The sequence below is a fragment of the Suricata suricatta genome, chromosome 12 (assembly GCF_006229205.1).
Source record: "Suricata suricatta isolate VVHF042 chromosome 12, meerkat_22Aug2017_6uvM2_HiC, whole genome shotgun sequence".
NCBI lineage: Eukaryota > Metazoa > Chordata > Mammalia > Carnivora > Herpestidae > Suricata > Suricata suricatta.
The window spans coordinates 39,395,148-39,420,382 of NC_043711.1; the positions used below are offsets into that span (position 1 = coordinate 39,395,148).

Genomic DNA, 25,235 nt, shown 5'->3' on the forward strand with positions numbered 1-25,235 from the left:
TGTCGCCTTACCAGAGAGGCCCTGGCTGACAAACCATCAAAAACAAAATCCCTGGCCCCACCTTCTGGTGGGGAAGCTGACCCTCCTTTATAATTTAGCATCCTTAGCACTTACCACTATCTGACATAGTTTACTTGTTATTTAATATGCCTATGACCCCTATCCAAATGTAGGCTCTTTAGAAGCAGGAATTTAATCTATGCTGTCCAGTGCTGGATCTCAAGTCTGTCTTTACAACTACTTGGCACAGAATCAGTTTCAATAAATGTTTATTGAAAGAACAAATGAATAAGGGAGGGAGGCAGGTGTTGCCAGGTTAATGGAACCTCAAACTGAGTTATGAACAAATAATAAGCAAGGAATCTGGCTTTATGTAGAAGTACACCTATGTGAGTTCTAAGCAAAGGGAGCACTTGGGGTGAAGACCTAGAGGCCATGATGATGGAAAGCTAAGGTAACTAGAGGAAGTTCTGTCAGGCTGGTGGGAGAAGGGCACACTGGGGAGGGGCATGAGATGACAGAAGGATGAAGACAGCTGATCCAATGGCACCTAACAATGAGCAAAGAATATACCTCCATTCTCTTCCCAGGAAGTATAGGGTTTTATAAAAGGAGGGACCCGATCCAAATGGTAGCCCTATGAAGTACATTCTGTCCCCCCACCTCTGGCTGGGACGGTTACCTGGAGTATTTCAATGATCTTCAACTTGGTGTCCATGACCATGATATCCTCCTTCTCTGGCTCTGCCTGCTTCACGTTGCCTTCAGGGGCGGCAGCCATAGGCGTCATGGGTAAAAAGCCTCCTCCCCGAAGCACCACCTGGGTCATCAGCTCTCCAACTCCATGGATGGACCGCATTACGTTACTTCCTAGGAAGGGCCAGGACAGACCCCAGTCATGACAACACTCTGAGAGAGTGCACCTGGCAAGGCGCACAGGCTCAAGATACACTTAACATGTCTCTGTTCCAACACGTTTTCAGGACCCTGAGGATCTGGAAAGGGTTAATACCGATCAAACACATGGGGAATCAGGAGTTGTAGAAAACACATGGAACTTGAAATCCCCAGAAGAGCATTTATTAATTCACCTGCCAAATTTTACTGGTCACCTCGCACACGCCTGTTGCTACAAAGAAAATTAGAGGCACAGGCGCTAACAAGGCATAAAGTGACTGCTGCTACTAACACTGATCCTGAGTGTGCTGGATTACCTTTGAGACCCAGTTTCTTCATCTGTACAACGAGACTACAGGAGCTCAGTCAGAGGATGAAATGGTGGAATATATGTGAAATGACTGAGCACAGGACCTAACACACAGTGATAGGTATGGAGATGTACTTTTTCTATTCTAGCTGTAGAGAGAAGGTTAACCATTAGCCCTATGTGAGTACATACTAGGTACCTGCTTAGACCCTAAAACAGAGGAAAAAATAAACATATAAAAGCAGAGTTCCCTATTCACAGATTGGAAATACAATACTCAGACACAAGCCAGGATTTTATTTCATCATGTACCAAAATCATCACTGGATGCCTCATGATATACTGAAAACAAGGATAGGACATGTGTTCTTAAGAGATGAGCATTCAATTTGTTAGATAACTTTCAAATGGTTTTGCAAAATTTCATAAGGAGGAATATTCATAGACTCATATATAAATATAAAGAAAGTAGAGCAAAACATCAACAATCAAGCATTCATGTATAGGTATCAGCTGTGCTATTCTTTCAGCATTTCTTTTTGTTCAAAAACGTCCACCATGAAAAATCAAGAAGGAAAAGGACAGGACATCCCAGGGAAACATGACAAGAGTAGTAACAGGAGAGGCTGGGAAGGCATGTCCCGGGTATGCAGGGGCCAGCAAAGATCCCTTCCCCATCTCGCCACGACACTCTTACCTTTATTCTCTTCTCCTTTCGCCATCTTGCTAATGGGGAAGATGGTCGTCACATGCACACAGTCCAGTATGGCCAGGAGGATTTTGGTTAATCGTAGAAGGTCAGAGAAGTTATAGAAACCAAAGTAGATGAGATTCCTAGCTAAATTTACAACCTGTTATATTAAAACAGAGAGAGTCACAAATGGTATTAAGCCATCCGCCTTCTTCAGTTCCATTTTATGTGGGCTAGTTTATAAATATCTGCTGTAAATAATAAATAAATATAAATAACCTTCCTTATGGTTAAGAGGAGACCTATATTTTCCTTGCCAATTCTGATCAAATTTCATTTTGTTTCATAAGGAGAAAAAATAAGAAACAAAAACTTGCAAAGCCACTGATCGGTTTTAATAACTAGCTAATAAAAAACAGATCTAATAATTTGTCGAATATCCCAAAAATACTGCAGGGCAAGCCACTTTGCAGCCCAAGAGGACACAGGTAACAATTCTGTAATCCTTGGAAATGACTCCTCAAAAGGAAAACTGGTCTCAAACATTTTAAGTCAAAGGTAATAAGGACTTGTGTCCCTTAAATGATTAGTCTATGAATGGATCCCAAGCTTAGTTCTCTTTCCTGTTTTTAATATCACGTACAGAGTCTACGTAATATTCTATCATTTTATGTGATTCAGTTAACCCTGGGTATGGATTCTAACAGCATAACTCCCATTAAGTCAAGTGACTGGCATTCGTTCTATCTTATTCCGGAACAAAACTGAGCTGAATTTTCTTTTATGACAAAACTGAACTACTGTTTCTTTTATGATGAAACTGAAGAAATCACCACCTGCTAAAATATTTCCTATTTACCCCACAGAAATATGACCAACAAAAAGCAGATAAAACATATAGATCATTTCATCATGAATTACCTCAAATGTAAGCTTATTTTTCTCCTTATCAGAGAAAGGAAACCTCTGACAAACCACATCTCTTAAATATTCTTCCACAAACTCCATGGTCTGCGCAAACCTCTCCTTAATTTCATCTTTGGAAGCTCCGCTACTATCATAGCTAAAAGGAAAGGAGGGGGAAGAAAGGAATTAGGAGCATCTGGGTGGCTCAGTCGGCTCAGGTCATGATCTCATGGTTCGTGGGTTCAAGTCCTGTGTTGGGCTGTAAGCTGACAGCTCAGGCTGGAACCTGCTTTGGATTCTGTGTCTTCCTCTCTCTGCCCCTCCCCTGCTGACACACTGTCTCTCTCTCAAAACTAGATAAAGATTTAGAAAATTAAAAAAAAAATTCAAGCTCTTACCAGTTGGGCCTTCCCCACCTACTCAGCCACAAAGCCAACACCACCCTCCCCCGCCCCCAAACCCTCTCCCACACTCCATCTTTATTTTTCCTCCTTGGCACATTATCACCAAGACATGTAATCATTTATCTTGTTTATTTTTTTTTTCCCCCACTAGTGTAGACAGAGTGTTCTGGTTTGTTCACGGATACATTAGTTAAGGCTGACACAAAGCAGAGACAAATATTTGTTGAATTAAAAAAAAAGAGACAAGATATAAAAAATAGAAGTATGGCATCTTTTGCATTCTCCAAAAAGAAGTAGTATTTACCATCCACTTTTTAATTTTAAGCTTAATGAAAAAAGCCTCACTTCACCTTTCATCTATGATTTATTTACCTAGATCTAACCTGATCATAAGTGGTTTGTCTACCATGACACAAAACATGATGAGGTTTTGAAACAAAAGGCTCACTCATCAATGGCGATCTCCGAGGGTATCTCAGACCAGAGGCGGGCATATTTCACGGGAGTGACTTGTTCCTGGGGATCTCGGTCCACATGCATATGAAGCATGAGGCGGCAGAAGGATGCCCTCAGGTCATAGGGCAAGTTCTCATCAGACATGCAGCGGAGAATGAGATCTACATCCAGCTGGCCGGATATCTCATTGATGGCCAGGTACTGGCGGTCTAGACACATCCTAGCAAAAAGGTTCAACTGATACCTGAAGAAAAGCAAAGTGACATGAAGAAATCAGAAATCATTGAGGAAAGGGGCACCTTGGTGGCTCCGTTGGTTAAGTGAGCAACTTCAGATCAGGTCATGATCTCACAGTTTGTGAGTTCGAGCCCTGCATCGGGCTCTGTGCTGCCAGCTCAGAGCCTGGAGCCTGCTTCAGGTTCTGTGTCTCCCTCTCTGCCCCTCCTCCTGCTCGCTCTTTCTCTCCCTCTCTCTCTCTTTCTCTCAAAAATAAATAAAACATTAAAAAAAGAGAAATTATTGAGGATTAATGGAAATGCACAGCAAGACAATTCAAATATCCCCAACTTTCACAGGAGTGACATCTGGCACCTGACCTTATACAGCGACACCCTCATATTGCCTCTCTACCAAGCAAATCAAGAAATCGCTCAAGCTTGACCACCAGTCATACAAGTCCACCCTGCTGAGTTGGAGTAATTACAGGACTACATGATTCCATTTTGTTCTTGTTTATTTTATGAAATAAATGGGGGAAATGTTGTATTTTAATACAATACATTATACAATACATTCAAGACCATTTTGGAAATGTTAAAAGCTATCTCCCATACTGAATCTCATTAGAAATACTCTTTGGATCTTATCTCATATAAGCCTACTTTTTGGCTTCTACAGGAAAAACATGGTGTGAAAAGTAGGGGACGCCTCAAAATGCTTTATGCTTTCTTCCTCATCCAACTACATGTGATTTTTGTCCCTTTCTGAACTGGACCATGGAAGCACTCTTTCTCATTCACCCTCAGGAAAAAATGTATCAGGCATTAAAAGAAAAAAATAGTTTGTAATGTGAAATAAGAAAGCCAGAAGCTTCCAAAGTGGTCAATACTGACTTCTGAATCTAAAATCCTATTTATTATCGATAACCAGGAGTTGAAAAATGTTCTCAATCTCACTAGATATCAGCAGATACATATTAAAATATATTAATATAAAATTAACAAAGATTAAAAAGCATCACGATATTCAGAGTTAGCAAACACCAGGAGAAACAAAGTTCTCACTCAGGATAGGTGGGAGTGTGCACCCAAGTACCCAATCTAGGGCTGCTTAGCAAAACTGGCCTACTTGCCAATTCCACAGTTCCATTCTTAGTCGGAAAGGGAGACTCTCACTCCTATGCACACTTTTGAATAAGGATGATCCCTGACATGAAAAACGAAATCCTGGCATACAACAAAATACCCACGGCAATGAAAACATGGCATAATAAAATGGAGTTCCATCCAGAAGCCCAAATTAGAGAAACAGATCTCCTGCCATTAATATGAACACATTTGAGAAATAATACAGAATAAATAAGGCAGATTTCAGAATGGAACTTCAAGTACAGTACCATTTACATATATTTCTAAGAACTGGCAAAATGTTATATATATTTTATGAATACCTACAATTGTAGTCAAATATTAACATACAGAGAATGTGGAAGGGTATGCACTACATGCATGAATGGGAGGAAAGAGAACACAGGAGCTATCAAAGGACACTGTGGTTGCAAGATTTTACTTATTAAGAAATGCCATAAGCATTTTCCCATTTTCCTTCTGTATTCTTTGAAAAGTTTTCACTGGCTCTCTTCCCCTTCTTTTCCTTTCCATTGCCTTCCCTTGAGGTGGCAGGGCCAGCAGGTCTTAAAGCTGCAACCTGGGAGACCCTGGGGCTGGGGCAGGTGAGTGGCAGAGGCTAAGAGAGAGCAAACAGGGACACACACCAGGTAAAAGGCCAGCCAGGTTTCCCAGTCTCAGGAATGCGTGATTAACACGGAAAGATGAAGGCTACAATAAGGCCATGGTGTGAGAATGGAATTGCACGTGCCGACGGGACTCATGGTTTTATTATACATGTGTACAGGGGCACCTGGGTGGCTCAGTCAGTTAACTATCGGAGTCTTGATCTTGGCTTGAGTCATGATCTCATGGTTTGTGAGTTTGAGCCCCACGTGAAACTGCGTGCTGCTGACGCAGAGCCTGCTCGGGATTCTCCCTCCCTCCCTCTTTCTCTGCCCCTCCCCCACTTGTACTTTCTCGCTCGCTCTCTCAGAAAAAAATATTTACCTGTGGAGATATAGAGATATGTGTGTGTATAAACATACGTGTGAATACATGTACTCATTTTCTAGCTCAGTCTGCAAAATTCTGTAAGGTTGGCACTACTGTGTTTATTTTGCAGATAAAGGAACTGGGAGATAAAGAGTTATACAACTTGGCCAAAGGCAAAAACTTAGTTAAGTTGAAAGGTTAGGATTTGAACACTAGCAGTCCGACCACATAATACACACCTATATTCTATCTGGTTAAGGACAGACAGTAACTAGGGGCTGATGCGAGCACTCACTCTTCTGTTGACCTGGCCACATCCAGAAATCAATTTACTACCTAAGTACCAATGAAACCTTACACTCCCCAATCCTAAAATCTGTATCTTTTGCTAGACAGCTGACAACTGGTGACCGTGTGAAACAATCAGGAAACAATAAGTTCCTCATCAACTCCCTGCAGGGCACCTCGAGCCGAGCCCGGTGGGACTGCCGATCACCTGTAGTAGCTGAGAACATCGCGGTCTTCCTTCTGCCCTTCTTTAGCATCTTGCGCCAGTTCCCGGACACTCTTGCTGCGAATCTCCTTGCTGCTGTCCCTCCAGAAGAGCCACACCTCCTCCTCATCTTCTCCTGCTTCCAGGGCATTCTCTCCAGTAGAAACACCCTCAAATTCAAAACGAGAAAGAACCAACCTGCAAAATAGTAGGGAAAAAACTCATTGTTAGAAATATTTGCTCATCTCAGAGCAACTCTAGCAATATACTGAAATCTAGCTTCACTTTCAGCTTAAAGACACAGAGAAAATCATTTTCATTTTCCTCAATGGCAGAATCACAAAAAGCCAAACATTAACTTCTTCATATACTTTATTCCAGTGGTGCTCAAGCAGGGTGATTTTGTCCGCCCCGCACCCTTCCCCCCCTCAGGAGACATTTGGCCCTGTCTGCAAACATTTTTAACATTTTTGCTTGTCCTCATTGAGTGGGAGGGGATGATAAGCATCTAGGGGGTAGAAGCCAGGGATGCTGCTAAATGCACAGGACAGTCCCTCATGATAAACAGTTATTCAGGCCCAAATGCTGAGGTTGCATTAGCCCAAGCCCAAACTTACGTTATGAGAAGAAGAAAAAAAATCACAAGAGCTCAGGGCATAATTCAGTTTCGGGTTTTGTTTCTTTTTTTAAACATTGGCCCTACTCGGAGCACTATACTTATCAGGAAAACTGTTCCCTTGCTAAAAATCAATCATCACTATTACCAAATTTCTTATGTACCACTAAATAGTGATAGTTAAAAAGCTCTTGCCTATAGTAACTTAATATCACCATCTAATCATCTCGTTTAAATTTAAAAAATGATCATACCTAAAGAACTTTAAACTCTTAATATTAAATCAAGTATGTGCAAAATGCTGTCTAGTGACTTCATATTATTTTTAAACCAGCGTGCAAGGGGGTGCATGGGTGGCTCACTGGGATAAGCATCTGACTCTCGATTTCAGATCAGGTTACAATCTCACAATTTCTTGAGTTCAAGGCCTGCATTGGGCTCTGTGCTGACAGTGTGGAGCCTACTTGGGTTTCTCTCTCTCTCTCTCTCTCTCCCTCTCTCTCTCTCTAACTCTCTCTCTGTCCCTCCCTTGCTCATGCTGTCTCTCTCAAAATAAAACTTTAAAAAATATATTAAAAAATAAAAATAAAAAATATATTCAAAAATAAATAAATAAACCAGTGTGCAGAGTAAGTGACACCTCTGTACAGAGGAAGCCACTCCAAAAACCAAACTTAACTCCCCAATCAAAGACCTTTGCATACCAAAGATCCCATGCCAGCCCATCTGACTTCAGACCAAGTCTGAAGAAATCAAGGGGTTAAGTTCTACTATCCTAGAGCGCAGACCATATGTTCCCCATCTAAACGCCTTTCTCAGGTATATCTTAAATCCCAAGACCCCCACTCACTTGGTCTCAATCAGGATGTCAGCATTGGTTGGATTCAGCACGGCTTTACATATCAGTTCTTGGGTCACCGGGATCGATTTATTCATGGACACACAGAGGTCGGAGAGGTAATCTAAGAATCTATTGAGAAAGAGAAAGCAAACAAAATGTTTTCTGCAGCCAGGGCAGAGGTTTGGCTCTTGGAGCCGGACTCTTCCTCAACTGGACAGACCCAACGCATCTTGGACCCAAGAAACCCGAGACAGTTTAGGGTTTGGTGCCAGTGTCTATAGCACCAAGAGAACCCCAGTTGCTGTAAGAGAAGAAATCAAGAAAGGAGAAAAAGAAGAAAGATGGCAGGGGGGGAGGCAGATGCAGTGATGAGGAGGTTGGAATGAAAAGAACAAGACAAGGAAGAAGTTCACATAAGGAAGAAATAGTGGAGATGGAGAAGGACTAGAGAGGTTAGGCAATGCTCTGAGGCCTGACGGCCCGGGTTGCAATCTCTGTTCTCATTAGGGGTGTTCTGATACGCAGTGTTACATGAGAAGATGTCTTAACCTCACTTTTCACATCTTCACAAGAGGGTAATGTAGAATCTTGCAGGACAGGACTGTCCTGAGGATTAAATGCAGTAATTCGTGTCAAGGGCTTATTCAGCTGACTCCCTGGATCATGAGAATACTCCATGAAATGTTCTTTATCTTTAGAAGGTGGGAGGATCGCTTTATAACAACACTGTCAGCTCTCAGTGGTCTCAGTGTGACCATTCACAATACCTGTATTACACACTATTTCCCACTTCTCCTGAAATGCTGTAGATCTTAATTAGGAGTAGAAAAGAGGGAGGAGTGGAGGGGGAGGGGGAAGATCTAAGTGAATGAGAAATGCCAGAACTGTAATGTAAAATAACAACACTCAAATGACAACTAAGTTTGCCAAAGACTCTTACTGATGACACTTGGGGGTGGTGTTCTTAAGTGATAATCAGGGGGTGCTAAACTGTGAATGAGTGGCCATCACTGTCACTTCCTGTACATCTACCAAGTGCCGGGCACTTCACGTGTGTTTATTCTCATTCAATTTTCATAAACATCCATTTAGCATAGAAGGAAATCAAAGGGCAATGGGAAAGCGAAAGTCACCCAGCTGGTAAAGTGAAGAACTAGGATTCCCCTGCTGTCTATCCCAATATTGCATTCTTTCCACTGTTCACCCAAGAGCCTCTCCAGACAGGCCTAACTGAAATCTGTCAGTGGTGGCTCTCCTAAAGGAAACCTAGCCAAAAGCACCCTGACTAGCTCTGTACCTGCATCTTAAAGGCCCAGACACCTGCCACTGATCAGGCCCACTCCCACCTCACCTGGGCTCCCTGTTCTTCCGCACCAGACTGACAAACGTGTCGATCTCAGCGGCCGTGATGTGCTTTTCCAGGAGCTTTCGATTATTGTGAAGCAGGGCAGTGATGGTGTCTTCGGCCAGCACATCATAGCCAATCTGCTTCTGCATGAAGCCAAACTGCTTGGCTATGTACTCCTTTTGAAGAAGAGAAGGGAGGTCAGTGGGGAGAACAAAAAACTTTAAGGTTAACCCAAAACGAAGCAAAGTAGCAACCATCTCTGATGAGAAGTACTGTTCATACAGGAAATTCCTAGCGGTCCCTCATGAGAAGTACTGTTCCTAAGGGAAATCCTAGTGGGGTACCTTTCCACAACTTTTTCATCTAGAACAACAGTTGCGAACTCCCTCACACCCTTCATTTTACTAAACCCGCCACATAAATGTAATTAATCAAATCATCCTTTCTATACAGATGGGCATTTTATCAAGTGCACAGTGTAAATATTAATGTGCTGACTTATTTTTCTAAAAGGTCAAAAGCTGTTTTTCAGCTCTGATCTTATTGCTAATTCAAGAGGACTTAACTGTGCCTTACTGCTCTGTGCTACTGAATAAGCACACTTACGGCTACCTACATATTTACAACAATATCACCCCATTTTGTTTTCTTTATGTGGGGTGAAAATACATTTTCATAGCCAATGGGGAGCAAAAAAAGCAAGTGAGGAATACCGAAGTCAGTTAATTACATTCACAGAACACATGAAAACACCTCTAGCTTCTCTCTTTGGGGACCAGACATGTCATTCCATAAAAAGATGAAAAGTCAGGGAAGCCTCTTATGGGTATTTTTTTCTATTCAAAGATGCTTCCCAACTAAGACGGACTATTTGTTTACTCAAAGTTCAAACAGCCCTTGAAACTTGGTTTAATCTTTTACAATTAATTACCACATCCCAAAAATTACTCAGGGTGTATACATGGACACTGGCCACTTTTCAGCTCATACTCAGTAAGGATGCATGTTTGGGAATTCATCAGCCTTGAGGGACAGACTGCCGCCCCGTGACAGATAATCCATAAACAATAAGCAAAAACATTCAATGCAGCAGCAGCAGCAAGGGGGACCAGTTTAGTCTTTTCATGTACAAGCAAAATGTGTGGGTACACACTAGAGGCTCCAGTGTATCCTCATCGGAATATGGCAAAGGGGAATAGAACAGAGGGGAATAGAACAAAATCTCTTTGGTGCTATTTGAGTATGGTCTTAATGCACTGGCGGTGGAATTAAAGTAACGAGAGGACCCAAAGACAATCTGTCCAGGCTAATGAACAAAGCATCATAGGTATATGATACCTTCTATTTTGACAACAGCAAAGGCTAAGTCAAAAGCTTACACTTGCTAGCAAGGTTATATCTAATACTTTAGAGCATTGTTTAAGTTTAACACTATCTTCATGACAAAACAAGAACAACTTTAATTACAAAGAGAAGTTTAAATTTAAAGGCCAGATGTAGTGATAGTCAAAAGTTTACCAACAAAAGCAGAGTTGTAACACAATGCAGAGACTAGGAGTCAAGGTTACAATAAGCATCATCTGTGCACCTACACTACTTTAATGCAGTGCAGGGCTTCTCAGCGTCAGCACAACTGACTTTCTGGGCTGGGTAGCTGTTCGTTGCTGGGGCATGTCATGTGCATTACTGGATATTCAATAGCATCTGTGGTTTTATCCACTAGATGCCAGGGGCTGGGGCGGCTCCTGGCCAAGCTGTGACACTCAAAAAGGTCTCCAGATATTGCCAAGTATTTCCTGGGGGACAAAATTACTCCCAGCTGAGAAACACTAAGTGTGCCAACACAGTTCATTGGTTTCCCTAGAATGGCAGATTGATGGGAGCTCACAGAGAGGTTAGAATGTTTAGTTCATGGGGACCCAATATATAGTGTCAGGACTTAGAATACCATAAAACATAAGCCAAAACCAAGATTAAGAGAAAGTTACCAGCACAGATGGAAGATATGGAAAGGAGCAAGAAGATTCCCCTCTTGCTTTAATATAAACACACATCACATAATCATTTTCCTAAGCTTTAAGATAACATGCCATAAAAAATACTAGAAATGTAAACCCAGTGTCAAAAAAAAATCTCACTGAAAGGTGGCTGCAGAAGGGGACTTCTTGGGTATCTTTAAGGACTTTCCAATGTATCTTCTTCTCAGACTTGCAAAAAATGTATTTTCTTTCTAAGTGCCAACTTAATAAACTATTTTCTAGCCATTAAGTAACTACAGATGTAAAACTTAAAACTCAAGAGGCAAATACATGAACTTCAAGGAGGAAACTGCCCATCACTTCCCATCAATCCTGAATTCCAACCTGGTTTTTTCTGTAGTCTTGCTGGGAGTGTCTCAGGACCCTGTAGCAGAGCCGGCAGATATGTCTGAAAGGAGCGTGCCGCTGGTCCCCAAGCTCCTCTAGCCGTAGCATTGGGCCATCGCCACAGTCTGTGAAGGGGGCTTGTAACAACTTGAAGATCTGGTTGTCAGCAGGAGAATAAATACCGTCACCATTTCGTGTGTTAATGGCTAGCCCTCTGTCACAAACTAACAGAACCTCCTGGGCAGCTGCACTACACAGGCCAGTTGCTCAACATCCACGTTAGTAACCTGAAAATTGTATGCCCACTCACTGCAGTCCACTTGGACCTAACTGGTCCTCAAACACTTCCCAGTACAGTGTACGGCTGTGGTAACACACCCATTCGCAGATTCTAGGCTGAAATCATATGCCTGCATTATTCCCTAGCGGTACAGAGCACAGTCAAGGCCACCTTTGGTTTTCTCACTAGTATAATGCAAAGAACACTACCCAGCTCACAAGGGAGTCCTAAGGATAAAAGTAGATAAAAACTGTCAGTTGCATTAATATAGTGCTCAGTGACAGCTTTTGCCATGGAATCCCATCATTTTGGCCCCTCATGGAATTGCTTATAGAAATGAGTATTGGCATTGAGCCAATCTAATCTGGGAGGTCATCCCATTAAACAGCTGGACATAATTCATTCTTGGACTGGAAATCCTTGCTGAAACATGATGGAGTGTTAATAAATTTTATCTTTTTCATCAACCACCAGGAGAAAGGGTTCTCAAATTCCAAGTTCCTATGGAGAGCTATGGAAGGAGTAACTAATATGTTTTTCTTTGGGTTTCAGTGGCCAGGAACTTCTATGCCAAGCAGATAGCCCAATCTCTAATAGCTTTAGAGAACTCTACAGTATGCATTTCTCGGAACTTCATCTACCCTGTCACTTACCTCCCTATAGTTTGTCTTTATGCCAGCTTACTTAAATTTATAACAGATAACAGCATCCCTATATGTCCTGTAAGCCATTATTCATTCTTAGTGGTAACATCTTGAGGTGATTTATGGAGGTCCCTGTAAGAGCCTATCCAAGCCTGAGTTTATCAAAACCTCCAAATCTCCCAGCCATATGAAATAATGCTAAGAACACATGGCACTAGTTATTACTAGTTATTATTTTTTATAAAAACAGTTGTCAACTGAAGTCTTCTTGGAGTTCCTAAAAGGTGAATTCTTACATGTTGACATTCAATAAGTGTGTTGTCAATTTAACAGAGCTAATGAAAGCCTGGGTGGCTCAGTCAGTTAAGCATCCAACTTCGCCTCAGGTCATGATCTCACAGTTATGAGTTTGAGCCCCTCATCGGGCTCTGTGCTGTCAGCTCAGAGCTTGGAGCCTGCTTCACATTCTGTGTTTCCCTCTCTCTCTGCCCCTCCCCTGCTCATGTCCTCTCTCTCAAAAAAAAATTAAACATTAAAAAAAATTTTTTTAAATTTAACTGAGCTATGAAGCCATAGAAAGAAACAGAGGAACCTTAGATGCATATTACTAAGTGAAACACAACAGTCTGGAAAGTCTACATACTGTATGATTCTAACCACAGGACATTCTGGAAAAGGCAAAACTCTGAGGCAATGAACAGATCAGTGGTTGCTGGGGGTTGAGAGAAGTGAGTGGTCAACAGGCACAGTACAGAGGATTTTTTGGACAGTGACAATACTCTGTATGAATCTATCATAACGGGTATGCTCTTATACATTTGCCAAATCCAGAGAATGCACCGTGCAAAGAGTGAACCCTAATATTAACTCTAGATTTGGGGAAATTATGGTATGTCAATGTAGGTTAAGCAATTGTAACAAATGTACCAATAGAGTGGAAGATATTAACGAAAGACGAGGCTATGCATATGTGGGGGCTGGAGGTGTACGTGAACTCTGTGCTTTCCATGCATTACCATTATGAACTTAGAACTGCTCTATAAAATCAAGTCTGATTTTCTTCAAAAGTCAGTTGATCAAGTCTTCCAGGTAGGAACCCTCCATGTCCCTCTGTACAAGCAGTAATCCTACTCATTTCTTACAAAGATCCCAATATGCTGCCTCTCACAGACCTGCTTGAGAATATTCTGTTCTCTCATCAACTTCTGCCGTTCCCTGTTGGGCTTGGAGAAGACCACTTCAAGCACATCTTGACCAGAGTTAGTGCCACCAGTGACAAAGTAAACCAAGTCTTCCAGCAGCTTGGTGACAGACCTTGGGTAGAAAGAAGCTATTAGAAACGGGAAATGTTGGACATCCAACAAGTTGAAAGCTTTACCTTGAAAGACCCGGGCCTAATGAGCCACTTAAACACAAGCAGATCCACTCTTTCCAATTTCCTCAAAAGGGACAACCAATTACCAAAAAGAATAAAATGCACACAGCACATTATTGTCCACAAAAGGATAATCACCTTCACAAAATATGAGCCTTCAGATTTTATGTCAGAGTAACCGTGGCCCCTATCATTTAGTCAGGAAGTTCCAGAGGCCAAACTGGAGACAGAGAAAAAGACCAGTCTTTATAAATTCTAGAGACTTTCAAATAATTGAATGTGGTTCTTGAAAATCACAAGTTGAAGCCATATATAAATACTAAGGCCTGACTCTTTTACAAAAAGCTATTCAGAGTTGGTATTCTCTCTGTAAACAACAAATTTTAAAGCTCCACAGTGGGTGAGGTTGAGTATGTCTGGTTCTTACGGGAAGCCCTTACCTTCTTTCATTCTGGGTGATGGTGCCTTTCTCCAGCTTCCCAGCTATGGAGCCCAGCACCTTGCTGGCATCATTGGCAAAATCCAGGTCCCGAACCTCAGCAGGAGAAACTGGAACTATGGCAAATGCTTCCTTATCCTCCTTCACAGGGGAGGTGCCAATCTGAAAAGCAAAATGGTCTTTATGGGACTGTCTCCTGGATTGAGACAGTAAAACATTAATCAAAACACTGTAGGGGTGCCTGGGTGGCTCACTCGGTTGAGTGTCCAGCTTTGGCTCAGGTCGTGATCTCATGGTTTGTGGGTTCGAGCCCCATGTCAGGCTCTGTGCTGCTATATAGCTCAGAGCCTGAGTCCTGTCTTCAGAGTCTGTGTCTCTCTCCCTCTCTCTCTCTCTGACCCTCCCCTGCTCACTCTTTCTCTTTCTGTCTCAAAAATAAATAAAACATTAAAAAAAATTTTTTAAACACTATGTATGGGACACTGGGTATTCCAAGAAGCTGGAGCTATCACGCAGTTAGAATCAACTAGACACAGGAAAACGTCTGAAATGAAGTACCTCAAATCATTAAGAGTTGTTACCTCTAGAGATTGTTACTGTGGGAAAGAGGAAGGCAGAAAAGTGGGCTCTGGTATTATTTTATACCTTCATTTGTGAAAGGAAACATGTTACAACTTTAAAACATGTTTACAAATATATAGGGAGGGGTGCCTGGGTGGTTCAGTCGGTTAAGCATGTGACTCTTGATTTTGGCACAGATCAAGATCTCATGGTTCCTGAGACTGAGCCCCACATGAGGAGCCTGCTTGAGATTTTTCTCTCTTTCTGAGCTGAGCCTTCCTGACGTGTGTGTGTGTGCACACGCTTGCTCGCTCACAAAATAAAACATTTAAAAATAAATAAATAAGGGGGAGCCTGGGTAGCTCAGTTGGTTAAGTGTCCAACTTAGACTCAGGACATAATCTCACAGTTTATGAATTGGAGCCCCACATCGGGCTCTGTGCTGACAGCTCAGAGCCTGGAGCTTACTTCAGATTCGGTGTCTCCCTCTTTCTCTACCTCTCCCCTGCTTACACTCTGTTTCTCTTTCAAAAATGAATAAACATTAACTTCTTAGTAAATAAAAATAAGTAAGCAAATACATAGGGGAAAAAGCAAATGAGCAAAAGAATTACTGACTTCTCAGAGTATTATAAGGCAGACAATGTACCATTCTTTTAACTTTTCTGTAACTGAAAATGTTCATAAAAACAGAAGAAAAAAATTCCAGTAACCTCCCCCTTCATTAAAAAACAATGTATCATTTCATTTTTAAAAAACAAAATCCCAGGGTTTTTGTATTTATGTTTTATGACCCTGGAGAAGGTAGTGAAGGAGAGGTGGGCTCCAGGGAAAGAAATTAAAGGGGCTAAGAGAAATTTCAAAAAAAAAATAAAAGCATCTATTTAAAGACAGAGAGAAAGAAAAAAATAAAGATTGGGGAAAACCAACTAGGTATTTGATGTGCCTCAAGGCACAAGCAAACATTCCCCCAGCCAAAATCATCCTTCAGACATGAAATCCAGACAATTGCTCAACCTTTAGGGCAAAAGCCATGGAATAAAAGGTTCTGGTTATTTTAAAAAGCCTGGGCTTGCTTTAGCCAGGTCCCTTGGAGAGAATTCTTTCACTGCATTCAAGTTTGTCCATGACTACACTCTGGCCAAAGCAACAAAATGCAGCTCCCTCCTCCCGATCGGTCCTCAAAGGAGCCCTTTCATTAGGGAGCACAAGACCAAAGGAGTCAGCCAAGTTCCAGAACTTACTTTCAGCATCACAGGTTTTTCTTCTTCCTTGTCGATGGGGATATTTGTGCTGTGAACCCAGGTATTAGTACACAGGTGTCTGAGCCGGACATAGGAGTTTCTGAAGGGGAAAAAAACGTTTTGAGGGACAGGTATTTTTAGATTCTGTAAACCCACTGGCCTAAAATATATTCTATCAAAATAAAACGCAATACGAAAATGGCTTCCTGCTACATACACTAGACAATATAAGCCGAGGCACAAATGGATGCACATCAACATAATGATTCTAACTTTGTGATATGCTGTATTTCTAAACATAAGATCACTCCTGTGAATGAATATCTTAGAACTGAGCATGAGACAGAGTAACAAAAAGTATTTACTGAGTACATATTAATGCATATCATGAGAAATGATAAAGAAACGCATGAATTTTTCATATGGCTCAATAAAGCAAAAAATAAAATAAAATATTATCAGGATAAGATATGAGTCAATATTTAATAATCTTGTGGTAAGGAAGGCCTTTGAAGCAAAGAACAACATACAAGGTCTACAAATTTTAAAAGTAAAAGATAGACACACCTTATAACACTGTTTACATTTTTTATCTCCCATAAAGCAAAAACACAAAAAACAAAAACCATCATGAACAAAGATGAAAGAAAAAGGACTTGGGAAAATGAAATAACAACAAAAAGCATAAAAAGGAAATTAATCTGCATTAAGAGATCTTTAAATCGGTAAGGAAAAAAAACAGGAAAACTGGAAAGGTAAATAGGACAAGGATATGAATTTAATAAAACAATATAAACCACCGACGAAACTGGAAGTATACATTCAATCTCCTTAGTATACAATTGACACAAATAAAAACTTTGTATAATACTCCTGAATGTCTTCCAAAGATCTTAAAGCCTGGTATAACCCAGTATTTACACGAGCTTAGGGAAACAACCTCTCTTCACACTCATGGTGAGAGTGTAAATAGGTAAAACTCTAGAAGGGAGTCTGGTACTTTGTAAAAACAGGTAAAATGTATCCATCTTTTCATCTAGCTATCTCAGTTTTAGATATTTAGCCTGAGAGATGATAACCCAAGCACAAACTGGGGCACAAATATGTTCAACAAAGCATTATTTATGGTAGTAAAAAACTAAACAATCCAATGTCTCAATAAGGGACTAATTATTGTACATACAGTAGAATACTAAATAGTGATTGAAAAATGCTTACAATCAGTACTTATTTACTTGGAAACATGTAGAGTATTCAGTGGATAAAAAGTTAAAAATAGCTCCTAATTTTATTAATGATAAACTATATAGAGGTTATCTGCATGCCCAGAGATTTGTCCAAAACTACATAAACACTGATGTTAACAGCGGTTATCTCTGAATTGTTAAATTTTACGTAATTTTTGCTTGCTTCTTTGCTCTCCATGATGTTAACATATTTTTGTCACTTTACAGTGAACATGGATAATTTTACAACATTTTCTAATTTTGCTTTAAGGAAGTAGTTGAAATAATGGCATAATTTTTGCATCAGGAATCTACCACATCAGTGAGACAAGATCAGTGAACACCAGGCCATAGTAAGTAACAGGAAATGCAAGTGAAAAGCACTGAAGGACTTTTAGAGGAGATCAATGAGGCTACCCAAAGTCATGGACGTTTTCTGTTACAGAAACCTTGAGTTGCAACTTTGAACACTGTTGGGGCTGGGGCAGACAGGGAACCATAGAAGTCATTTGCATTAAGAGGAATTTAGAGCGATGGTAGAGACATGGAAAAGAGGTGGGGCCAGGGGGCATCAAACCAGACACCTATCTTTAGTACAACATCTCTGCCTTCCGCTTTCACTCATTTCAACTGTCCTGAACATTCTAAAGTAAGGGCAGCCACAGTGATATTTAACTAGGATAAATATACATGAAACAACATGAATAAGAAATCTGACAGCGAGGTGCAAATTTTTTTTCATCTGAGTGATGTGGACTCATTTTCTTAATTTCAAAATGTAACTAAAACCTGGAGCTTAGCTGTTAATTGGATGATTACCTTCTATAAAGTTCTATGTCAAATTATACTTGAGACACAAAAGGGCCTTCTATCAATTCATCCCAAATCTCATTCCCAATCCCTAACTCAAAAGCCTTGATGTCAGGACAGTTACAAACAGCCACAAAGTTAGATGCTCTTCCAGTGTTCACCTAAGGCATCTATTTTACATATATTGCAATTTTACTATCTTGTTTAGTATATCCAGAGTTTGCCATTATCCTTTTCACTTCAGTTTGGAAAGATTGTTCTAACCAGTAACTATCACAAAAATTTCTTTGGTTATAACATTTCAGAGACATTCGTTTTTCTACTCTCAGACTTCCTGATCTTCAAACAAGCAATATTTAGCACAACTTTAAGATGCAGGGACATGAGTGTACCACTCCTAAGGTTTTCTTTTTATCCCTCCAGAGGACCAAAGAATAAGAAGCCCATTCAATTCTGGCTCTCAAGTCGCTGGTCAGGGGTAAGAGTGCATAAAAATTTTTAAAACTAAGTCCAAGATCGTTAATAGACCATGCCAGACATTTTTCCCCATGGTGAATACAAGGCTTCCATTGTTTAAGAGTTTAGAATCCATCTACCTATGGACAATTATCCACAAAAACAGTTTTCCAATTTGGCTCTCTGACCTAAGAACAGAGACCTCCCCTCCTAGAGGATCATGCAAATTTCCAACCCACTGGGGGATATGGCCAACCAGCACCTCACTCCTCTTGACAAGGAAATGCATGAAGCACTTTCTTATGGAGCAATGTGGTAATATTTTACATCACAGGGTTCTGGTTTTTGCTATCCCTTGCAAACTAAAACATCTAACTTGTAATATTAACGTCATTCCCTTGTCTCCTGAAAACCTAAACAAATTCATTTAATAACTTCCAGAAGAGAGGACATGACACATGGAAATTTACTTAAACCCAAAGGCCACTGAGTTCTACAGACCTATCTAGTTAACAAGTCAATGAAAAAGGAAGCTTTTAAAAGGCAATCTACCCTACCCAAATCATATTTAAAAAGGATCTCAAAATGGATCAAAGATCTAAGAGTAAAAACCACAAAACATAAAACTCTTAAAAGAAAACATCAGCACAAATGTTTGTGACCTTGGAATGTGCAATGGTTTAAGAAACTAAAAGCATAAGCAATAGAAGAAAAACCAGATTGGACTTTACAAATTAAAAACTTTTGTATTTCAAGAGATACCATCTAGAAAGTGAAAAGACAACCTAGAGAATAGGAGAAAATTCTTGCAAATCATTTATTTGGTAAGGGACTTGTATCTAGAAAAACGAAGACTTAAAACCCAATAAAAAGACAACTCAATTTTTGAAATGCACAAATAATAATGGGCAAAAGATATGAACAGACTTTTAAGATGATATACAAGTAGTCAATATGCACATGAAACAATGAATCTCACAGAAGCACAAATCAAAACCACAATGAGAGGGGCATCTCGTGGCTCAGATGATTAAGCGTCCAACTTTGGCTTAGGTCAAAATCTTCCAATTCGTGAGTTCAAGACCCACATCAGGTTCTACACTATGAGCACAGAGGACCAGAGCCTGCTTCATATTCTGAGTTTCCTTCTCTCTCAGCCCCTCCCCTACTCCATGCTTGCTCGGGTTCTCTTTCTCTCTCAAAAATAAACAAACACTAATAAAACTAAAAAAACCCACAATGAGATACCACTTCACACGTTTGAGAATGGCTCAAATTTAAAAAAAAAAAGAGTAACGAGTATTGGAGAGAATGTAGAAAAGCTAGAACCCTCACACACAGATGGTAGGAATGTAAAATGCTGGCTCCATCTTGAAAAAACATCTGGCAGTTCCCCAAACTGTTATACAGAGTTACTGCATGACATAGCATTTCACTCCTAGGTGTATTTCCAAGAGAATGAAAACTCATGTCCCCCCAAATGTGTACAAGAATGTTCAGAACAGCATAATAGCCCACTAGGGCAACAACCCAAATGGGGATCACGTCATAAGTGGGTAAATATGGGGCACCTGGCTGGCTCAGTCAGACGAGTGTGCAACTCTACATCTTGAGATCGTGTGTTCGAGCCCCACTTTGGGCACAAAGAGTACTTAAAATATAAACAAATAAATGGATGAATACATTTTAAATATAAAAAAGGATAGGTATTAGCCCTTGTTTTATTTTTTTTTAAAAGAGGTTTCACATCCAGCATGGAGCTCAAAGTGAGGCTTGAACTCATGACCCTAAGATCAAGACCTGAGATGAGATCAAGAATCGGACACCCAACTAACTGAGCCACCCAAGCACTCCTAACCCCCGCCCTTTTTTTAAGAAAACAAAACAAAACAAGGGGCACCTAGGTGGCTCTGTCAGTTAAGCATCCAACTGGATTTTAACTGAGGTCATGATTTCTAGGTGTACAGTGTGAGACCCCATTGGGCTCTGAGCTGACAGCTTTTCTCCTCTCTCTGTCCCTTCCCTGCTCACTTGCTCTCTCTCTCTCTCTCTCTTTCTCAAAATAAATAAGTGAACATTTAAAAATAAAATAAAATGTAAAAAAAATAAGTAGATGGGGTGCCTGGGTGGCTCAGTTGGTTAAGCGTCCAACTTCGGCTCAGGTCATCATCTCACGGTTTGTGGGTTCAAGCCCTGCATTGGAGTCTATTCTGATAGCTCAGAGCCTAGAGTCTGCTTCAGATTCTATGTCTTCCCCTTTCTGCAACCCTCCACTCTTTTGTGCTCTCTCTCTCTCAAAAAATAAGTAAACATTAAATTTTTTTAATTAAAAAAAAGAGTGGAAAAATACAATGTGGTATAACCATATAATGAAATATTATGCAGCAATAAAATAAAATGAAGTAGTAATACATGCTATAACATGGATGACTCTTAAAAATATTAAGTGAAATAAAAAAGTCTCAAAAGAGCACACGATACATGATTTCATTTAGATGAAATGTTCAGAATAAAGACAGGGAGCAGGTGAGTCTAAGGCTGGATGGAGGTGGAGCACAGGGAAGTAAGAGTGACTGAGAAGGGGTGTGTTCTTTTTTGGGAAAAAATGTCCTAGAATTGTGATGACAGCTGCAGGGCATTATTCATAAAAACTACTGAATTGAGCACTTAAGGTGAATCGTAGGTATATGAATTGTATCTCAACAAGTCTGTTACTGTAAAAAAAAAATGCAAAAAACAAAAATACAAAAAACAAAACCAGGGACAACTCAGTCAGTTCAGCATCTGACTTCAGCTCAGGTCATGATCTCGCGGTTCATGGGTTCCAGTGCCGCATGGAGCCTGCTTCAGATCCTCTGTGTACCGCTCTCTCTGCTCCTCTCCCACTCATGTGTGCTCACATGCTCTTTCCCTCTCAAAAATAAACATTAAAAAAATGTTTTAAAAAATCAGGGTAAATCAGCTAAATCGGGGCTTCCAAACCTGGAGAATGCAAAGCTGTGCACATACTTGGGATTTCCCAGAGAAGTATCTCTAGCTTTTCCCCAGATTCTCAAGGAATTAACAACCCAGCAGAGTTGAAGAACCAAGTGACAATTTTGCTGCAGGGCAAGGAAAGGCCTCTTTGCAATATAAAGAAAGTACTCCTGCACATGGACACTGTCCTCCATTCATCACTAAGGTTCTCCTCTGATGCTGAGAGCACTCACTGACGGGGTGGGCTGCTCAGGGCCGAAGCAGGAGTGGAGAGGAAGAACAAGGCTACTGGGAAGAAATGAAGGAAACCAAAGGTCATCAGATCTGCAGACGACCCACCTTGCTTGAATCCTCATTTTGCCAACAGGCACTTGCGTGCATCTGCCCAGGGAACTTGTGCTTTGGCCGCTGATACCAACTCAGAACGTGCTGTTAGGCTTTTTAAAAGACACACTTACAAGTAAGGAACAGAGTCTACTAATCTCTGGGACATTCTGGACAGGATCTTTGGCTCTCTCTAATGTTTGTAAATAATGTAATTTTAAAAAGGACATACATGGTCAAGTGTACTTTATGGAAAATGATAAATAGTTAATTTGCGTTAACAGGTTATTGAGTCTGGGTTCAGTCTGTAAAATGAAGCTTCTTCTGTTGTTTCTGCTTAAAAAGTAACCAGAGATTGCAAGGGAGCCGTTAAATCTTACTATTTGTAACCAGTTATGTGTATGAATCAGAATTTTGTTAATATGGTGCCAAAACCCCCCAAATACAGAAATGAATCAGATGCCACGGCTCATAGAAGAATGTAATCACTTTCCGTAATCCCCTATGTCACAGTTTTCTCTTTATGAAAAAAAAACCCTGATTTGTTTTTACCTAACAAATGTTATAAATTTATAGTTCTAAAACATTTATATTCATTAAATACTTGTATTTATCTCAAAAATAATGTGTAAAATCTACCAATGGCAATAAGAGTGCTATTAGCCAATGCTGTGTTGAAGAGTCAGAAATGTCCACACAACCCTGTCCATCTTAAACATTTAAGATTTTGGGCTCTGCAAAGGAACTGGCTGACATGTGACATTGCTCCAGCTCTCTGAGTTTCCATTTCTTTTTCTATAGGAAGGGGAAGATAGCTTTTGTGAAGATGAAATGATGTAACACAAAGTATTTTGCATTGAACATAGCATGTAGTCAGCACTCAATAAATGTAAGCCATTATTAACAATATTGTTGCTGGTTTGGGGGTTAAGCATGAGTTTTCATACTATTTAGAGGCCAGTTAATCCCTCCACCAAAATGCATTCTTATGCAACAATACTAAGAGTCAAAGTTAATAAAATAACAAAGAACACTGGTCTGACATCTCAATACTTTACTATATTCAGTGAGCTCCAAGTACTCCTCTTCCCAGAATTTCTTTGCAATTGTTTCTTCATTTGACTAGGAGATCTCTCAAGTTTGGGAATGAGGAAGAGAATAGAGGAAAGTAAAAATATAGAGGTACTTGAGGGGTGACTGGGTGGTTCGTGAGTTCGAGCCCTGTGTCAGACTCTGTGCAGCAAGCTCACAGCCTGGAGCCTGCTTCAGATTCTGTGTCTTCCTCTGTCTCTGCCCCTTTCCTGCTCACACACAAACACTTTCTCTTTTTCTCGAAATTAAGTAAAACACTAAAAAATAAAAAAAGAATTATGAAGCTATTTGAGCTTACAATTTTGACTCGTTTACCTCAATAAAGCACTTCTTATCCAATTACTAAGAACTTACTATTGATGAGCCATAAAAAATAATGAGACACCATTCCAACGGGCAACCAGAACAAATCTTTTACAAGAGCTTTGAGAAAGGCAATTGTGATTTTGATCCCAAGAAGCCCGACCAGGCCACAGATACCAGCTCTGACTTATTTAGGATGACCCGTGTTAGAACCGTACCTTGGGACAAGGCTATCACCTCCACGGAGAGTGGTGGGGTCCAGTTCAAAAATGGAGGAGATGTCATTGCCCTCAGGCACAGAGACCAGGGAGTACACCATCTTCTCTTGGGCATTTCGCAACCTGCTTCGAGAGGCGTCCTGATCAGGGTCCACCTGAGGAGGAAAAGTCATCAAGTCATGGATTCTGCATGGTAGACCCTTCACTCACTACACTCACTGCACAGTCCACAGGAACAGGGAAGAAACAAGAGTGAACATCAGCAGTTGGCAGGAAAAGAACAACAGTTTCCGAGAAGTCATAAAAGATGATACTCGGCCACCCATGCCAAGAATATTGACACTCTACCTTCTTGTGTTGCAATAAAAATGTTTAAACAATGCAGGGTTACAATAACAGATGTCCATGGAAAGAGGGGAATAGGTGACGAAGAAGTCCGTTATAGCTACATCCGTCTGCAGTAGTTGGAAGAGAAAAGAAGCACTTTGAGAAAACTCATCCTGTGGATTTGGTTACGGGTCACTGTGTTAATCTGCAGTTAAATTTCTAGCAATAATATGATACAGCCACTTCCCAGGAGGAAAAGGAAAATCAAGTAAGCCTGAATCCAAGTGTTCGTAAACAGAGATCCCAGTGTGGCCAAGAAAAATATCTGAGAAGTCAGACTAGCCCTGAAAAAAAAAAACATTTGAAATTAATCAAGGAGTACTGCCAATCACAATCCAGGGGAAAAGGGGCCTCTGCTGCGATGTAAAGGATTTGGCAGAGATTGAAGAAAATCTCTGACAGTCAAGACTAATGAACAATGACGAAAGCTTTCTTGAGAAACTGTAAGAACATACTCTAGGCTCCAGAGCCCGTCTGCCTGAGCGGATCTAAGCAGCAGGCTCAGACTATCAGATCCTCTCATACACTTTGCAAGGTCTCTCCCAGTACCGACTCTCTACGTGGGATTATTTTTAACTTCTAACATCCTTGCAAGATGACAACATCCACCTGTATCTACGAGAAAAACACATTTTCTTTGTCCCTAACTTGCTTTGCTTGGGCTGAGGCACTGACTCCTTTCCAAGCCAAGAATGGATAAAAGGAAATTATATCTAACAAGCAACAGAACGAGCAGGAGAGAATTTAATTCCAGGACTAACATCTAAGATGGAGGGCCACAGTCTGCTCTAGGAGTTATCTGCAGCCCTAACTTTTGCATGAGAAAAGGAAGAAGGGAGTGGGGGGTAGGAGAAGAGGGGCATGAAGGGATGGAGAAACAAAGAAGATACAAATGCCTCTTTTAACTCCCAAAGGTTCTGTCTCCTCCTTGCTGTACCCTCCTCCAACCCACAGCTTGTTGGTCTGTCTACACTCAACTAGGAACCAACTGGAGAGGACCAAACATCTCAGTTCAAGAAAAAAGAACTCCGAATAGAATTTGTCCTCTTCCAATAACTTTTAACTGCAAAATCTTCTACACGCCACTTTCAAAATAAACTCTAACCAGATTCTGGTTTGAGATACACAGCTCAGCTACTGATCTCAGTTCAGTTTCAGACCTGCCAGCAGACTGGAGAAAATTAAAATTGCATGAAGTACACTCTATCTGGACCTGTGACTGAGCAACAGCGTCGTCATGTTCTTTGTGTT

The 25,235-nt window shown here is 40.7% G+C and overlaps 1 protein-coding gene across 7 annotated transcripts in view; it reads right to left on the reverse strand.

Annotated features, from left to right (window-relative positions):
- Nucleotides 1-25,235, reverse strand: part of ITPR1 (inositol 1,4,5-trisphosphate receptor type 1) — a 324,913-nt gene that overhangs the window by 157,889 nt on the left and 141,789 nt on the right. For all 7 annotated transcript variants that reach the window (XM_029918487.1, XM_029918486.1, XM_029918483.1 and 4 more), the window contains 12 exons: nt 23,598-23,752; nt 16,193-16,292; nt 14,389-14,549; nt 13,746-13,887; nt 11,647-11,805; nt 9,287-9,459; nt 7,945-8,064; nt 6,482-6,676; nt 3,657-3,908; nt 2,820-2,961; nt 1,905-2,058; nt 683-870 (listed from right to left, as the gene is read on the reverse strand). In XM_029918487.1, the coding sequence (XP_029774347.1) occupies nt 683-870; nt 1,905-2,058; nt 2,820-2,961; nt 3,657-3,908; nt 6,482-6,676; nt 7,945-8,064; nt 9,287-9,459; nt 11,647-11,805; nt 13,746-13,887; nt 14,389-14,549; nt 16,193-16,292; nt 23,598-23,752 (1,941 nt within the window). The remainder of the gene's footprint in view (nt 1-682; nt 871-1,904; nt 2,059-2,819; nt 2,962-3,656; nt 3,909-6,481; nt 6,677-7,944; nt 8,065-9,286; nt 9,460-11,646; nt 11,806-13,745; nt 13,888-14,388; nt 14,550-16,192; nt 16,293-23,597; nt 23,753-25,235) is intronic.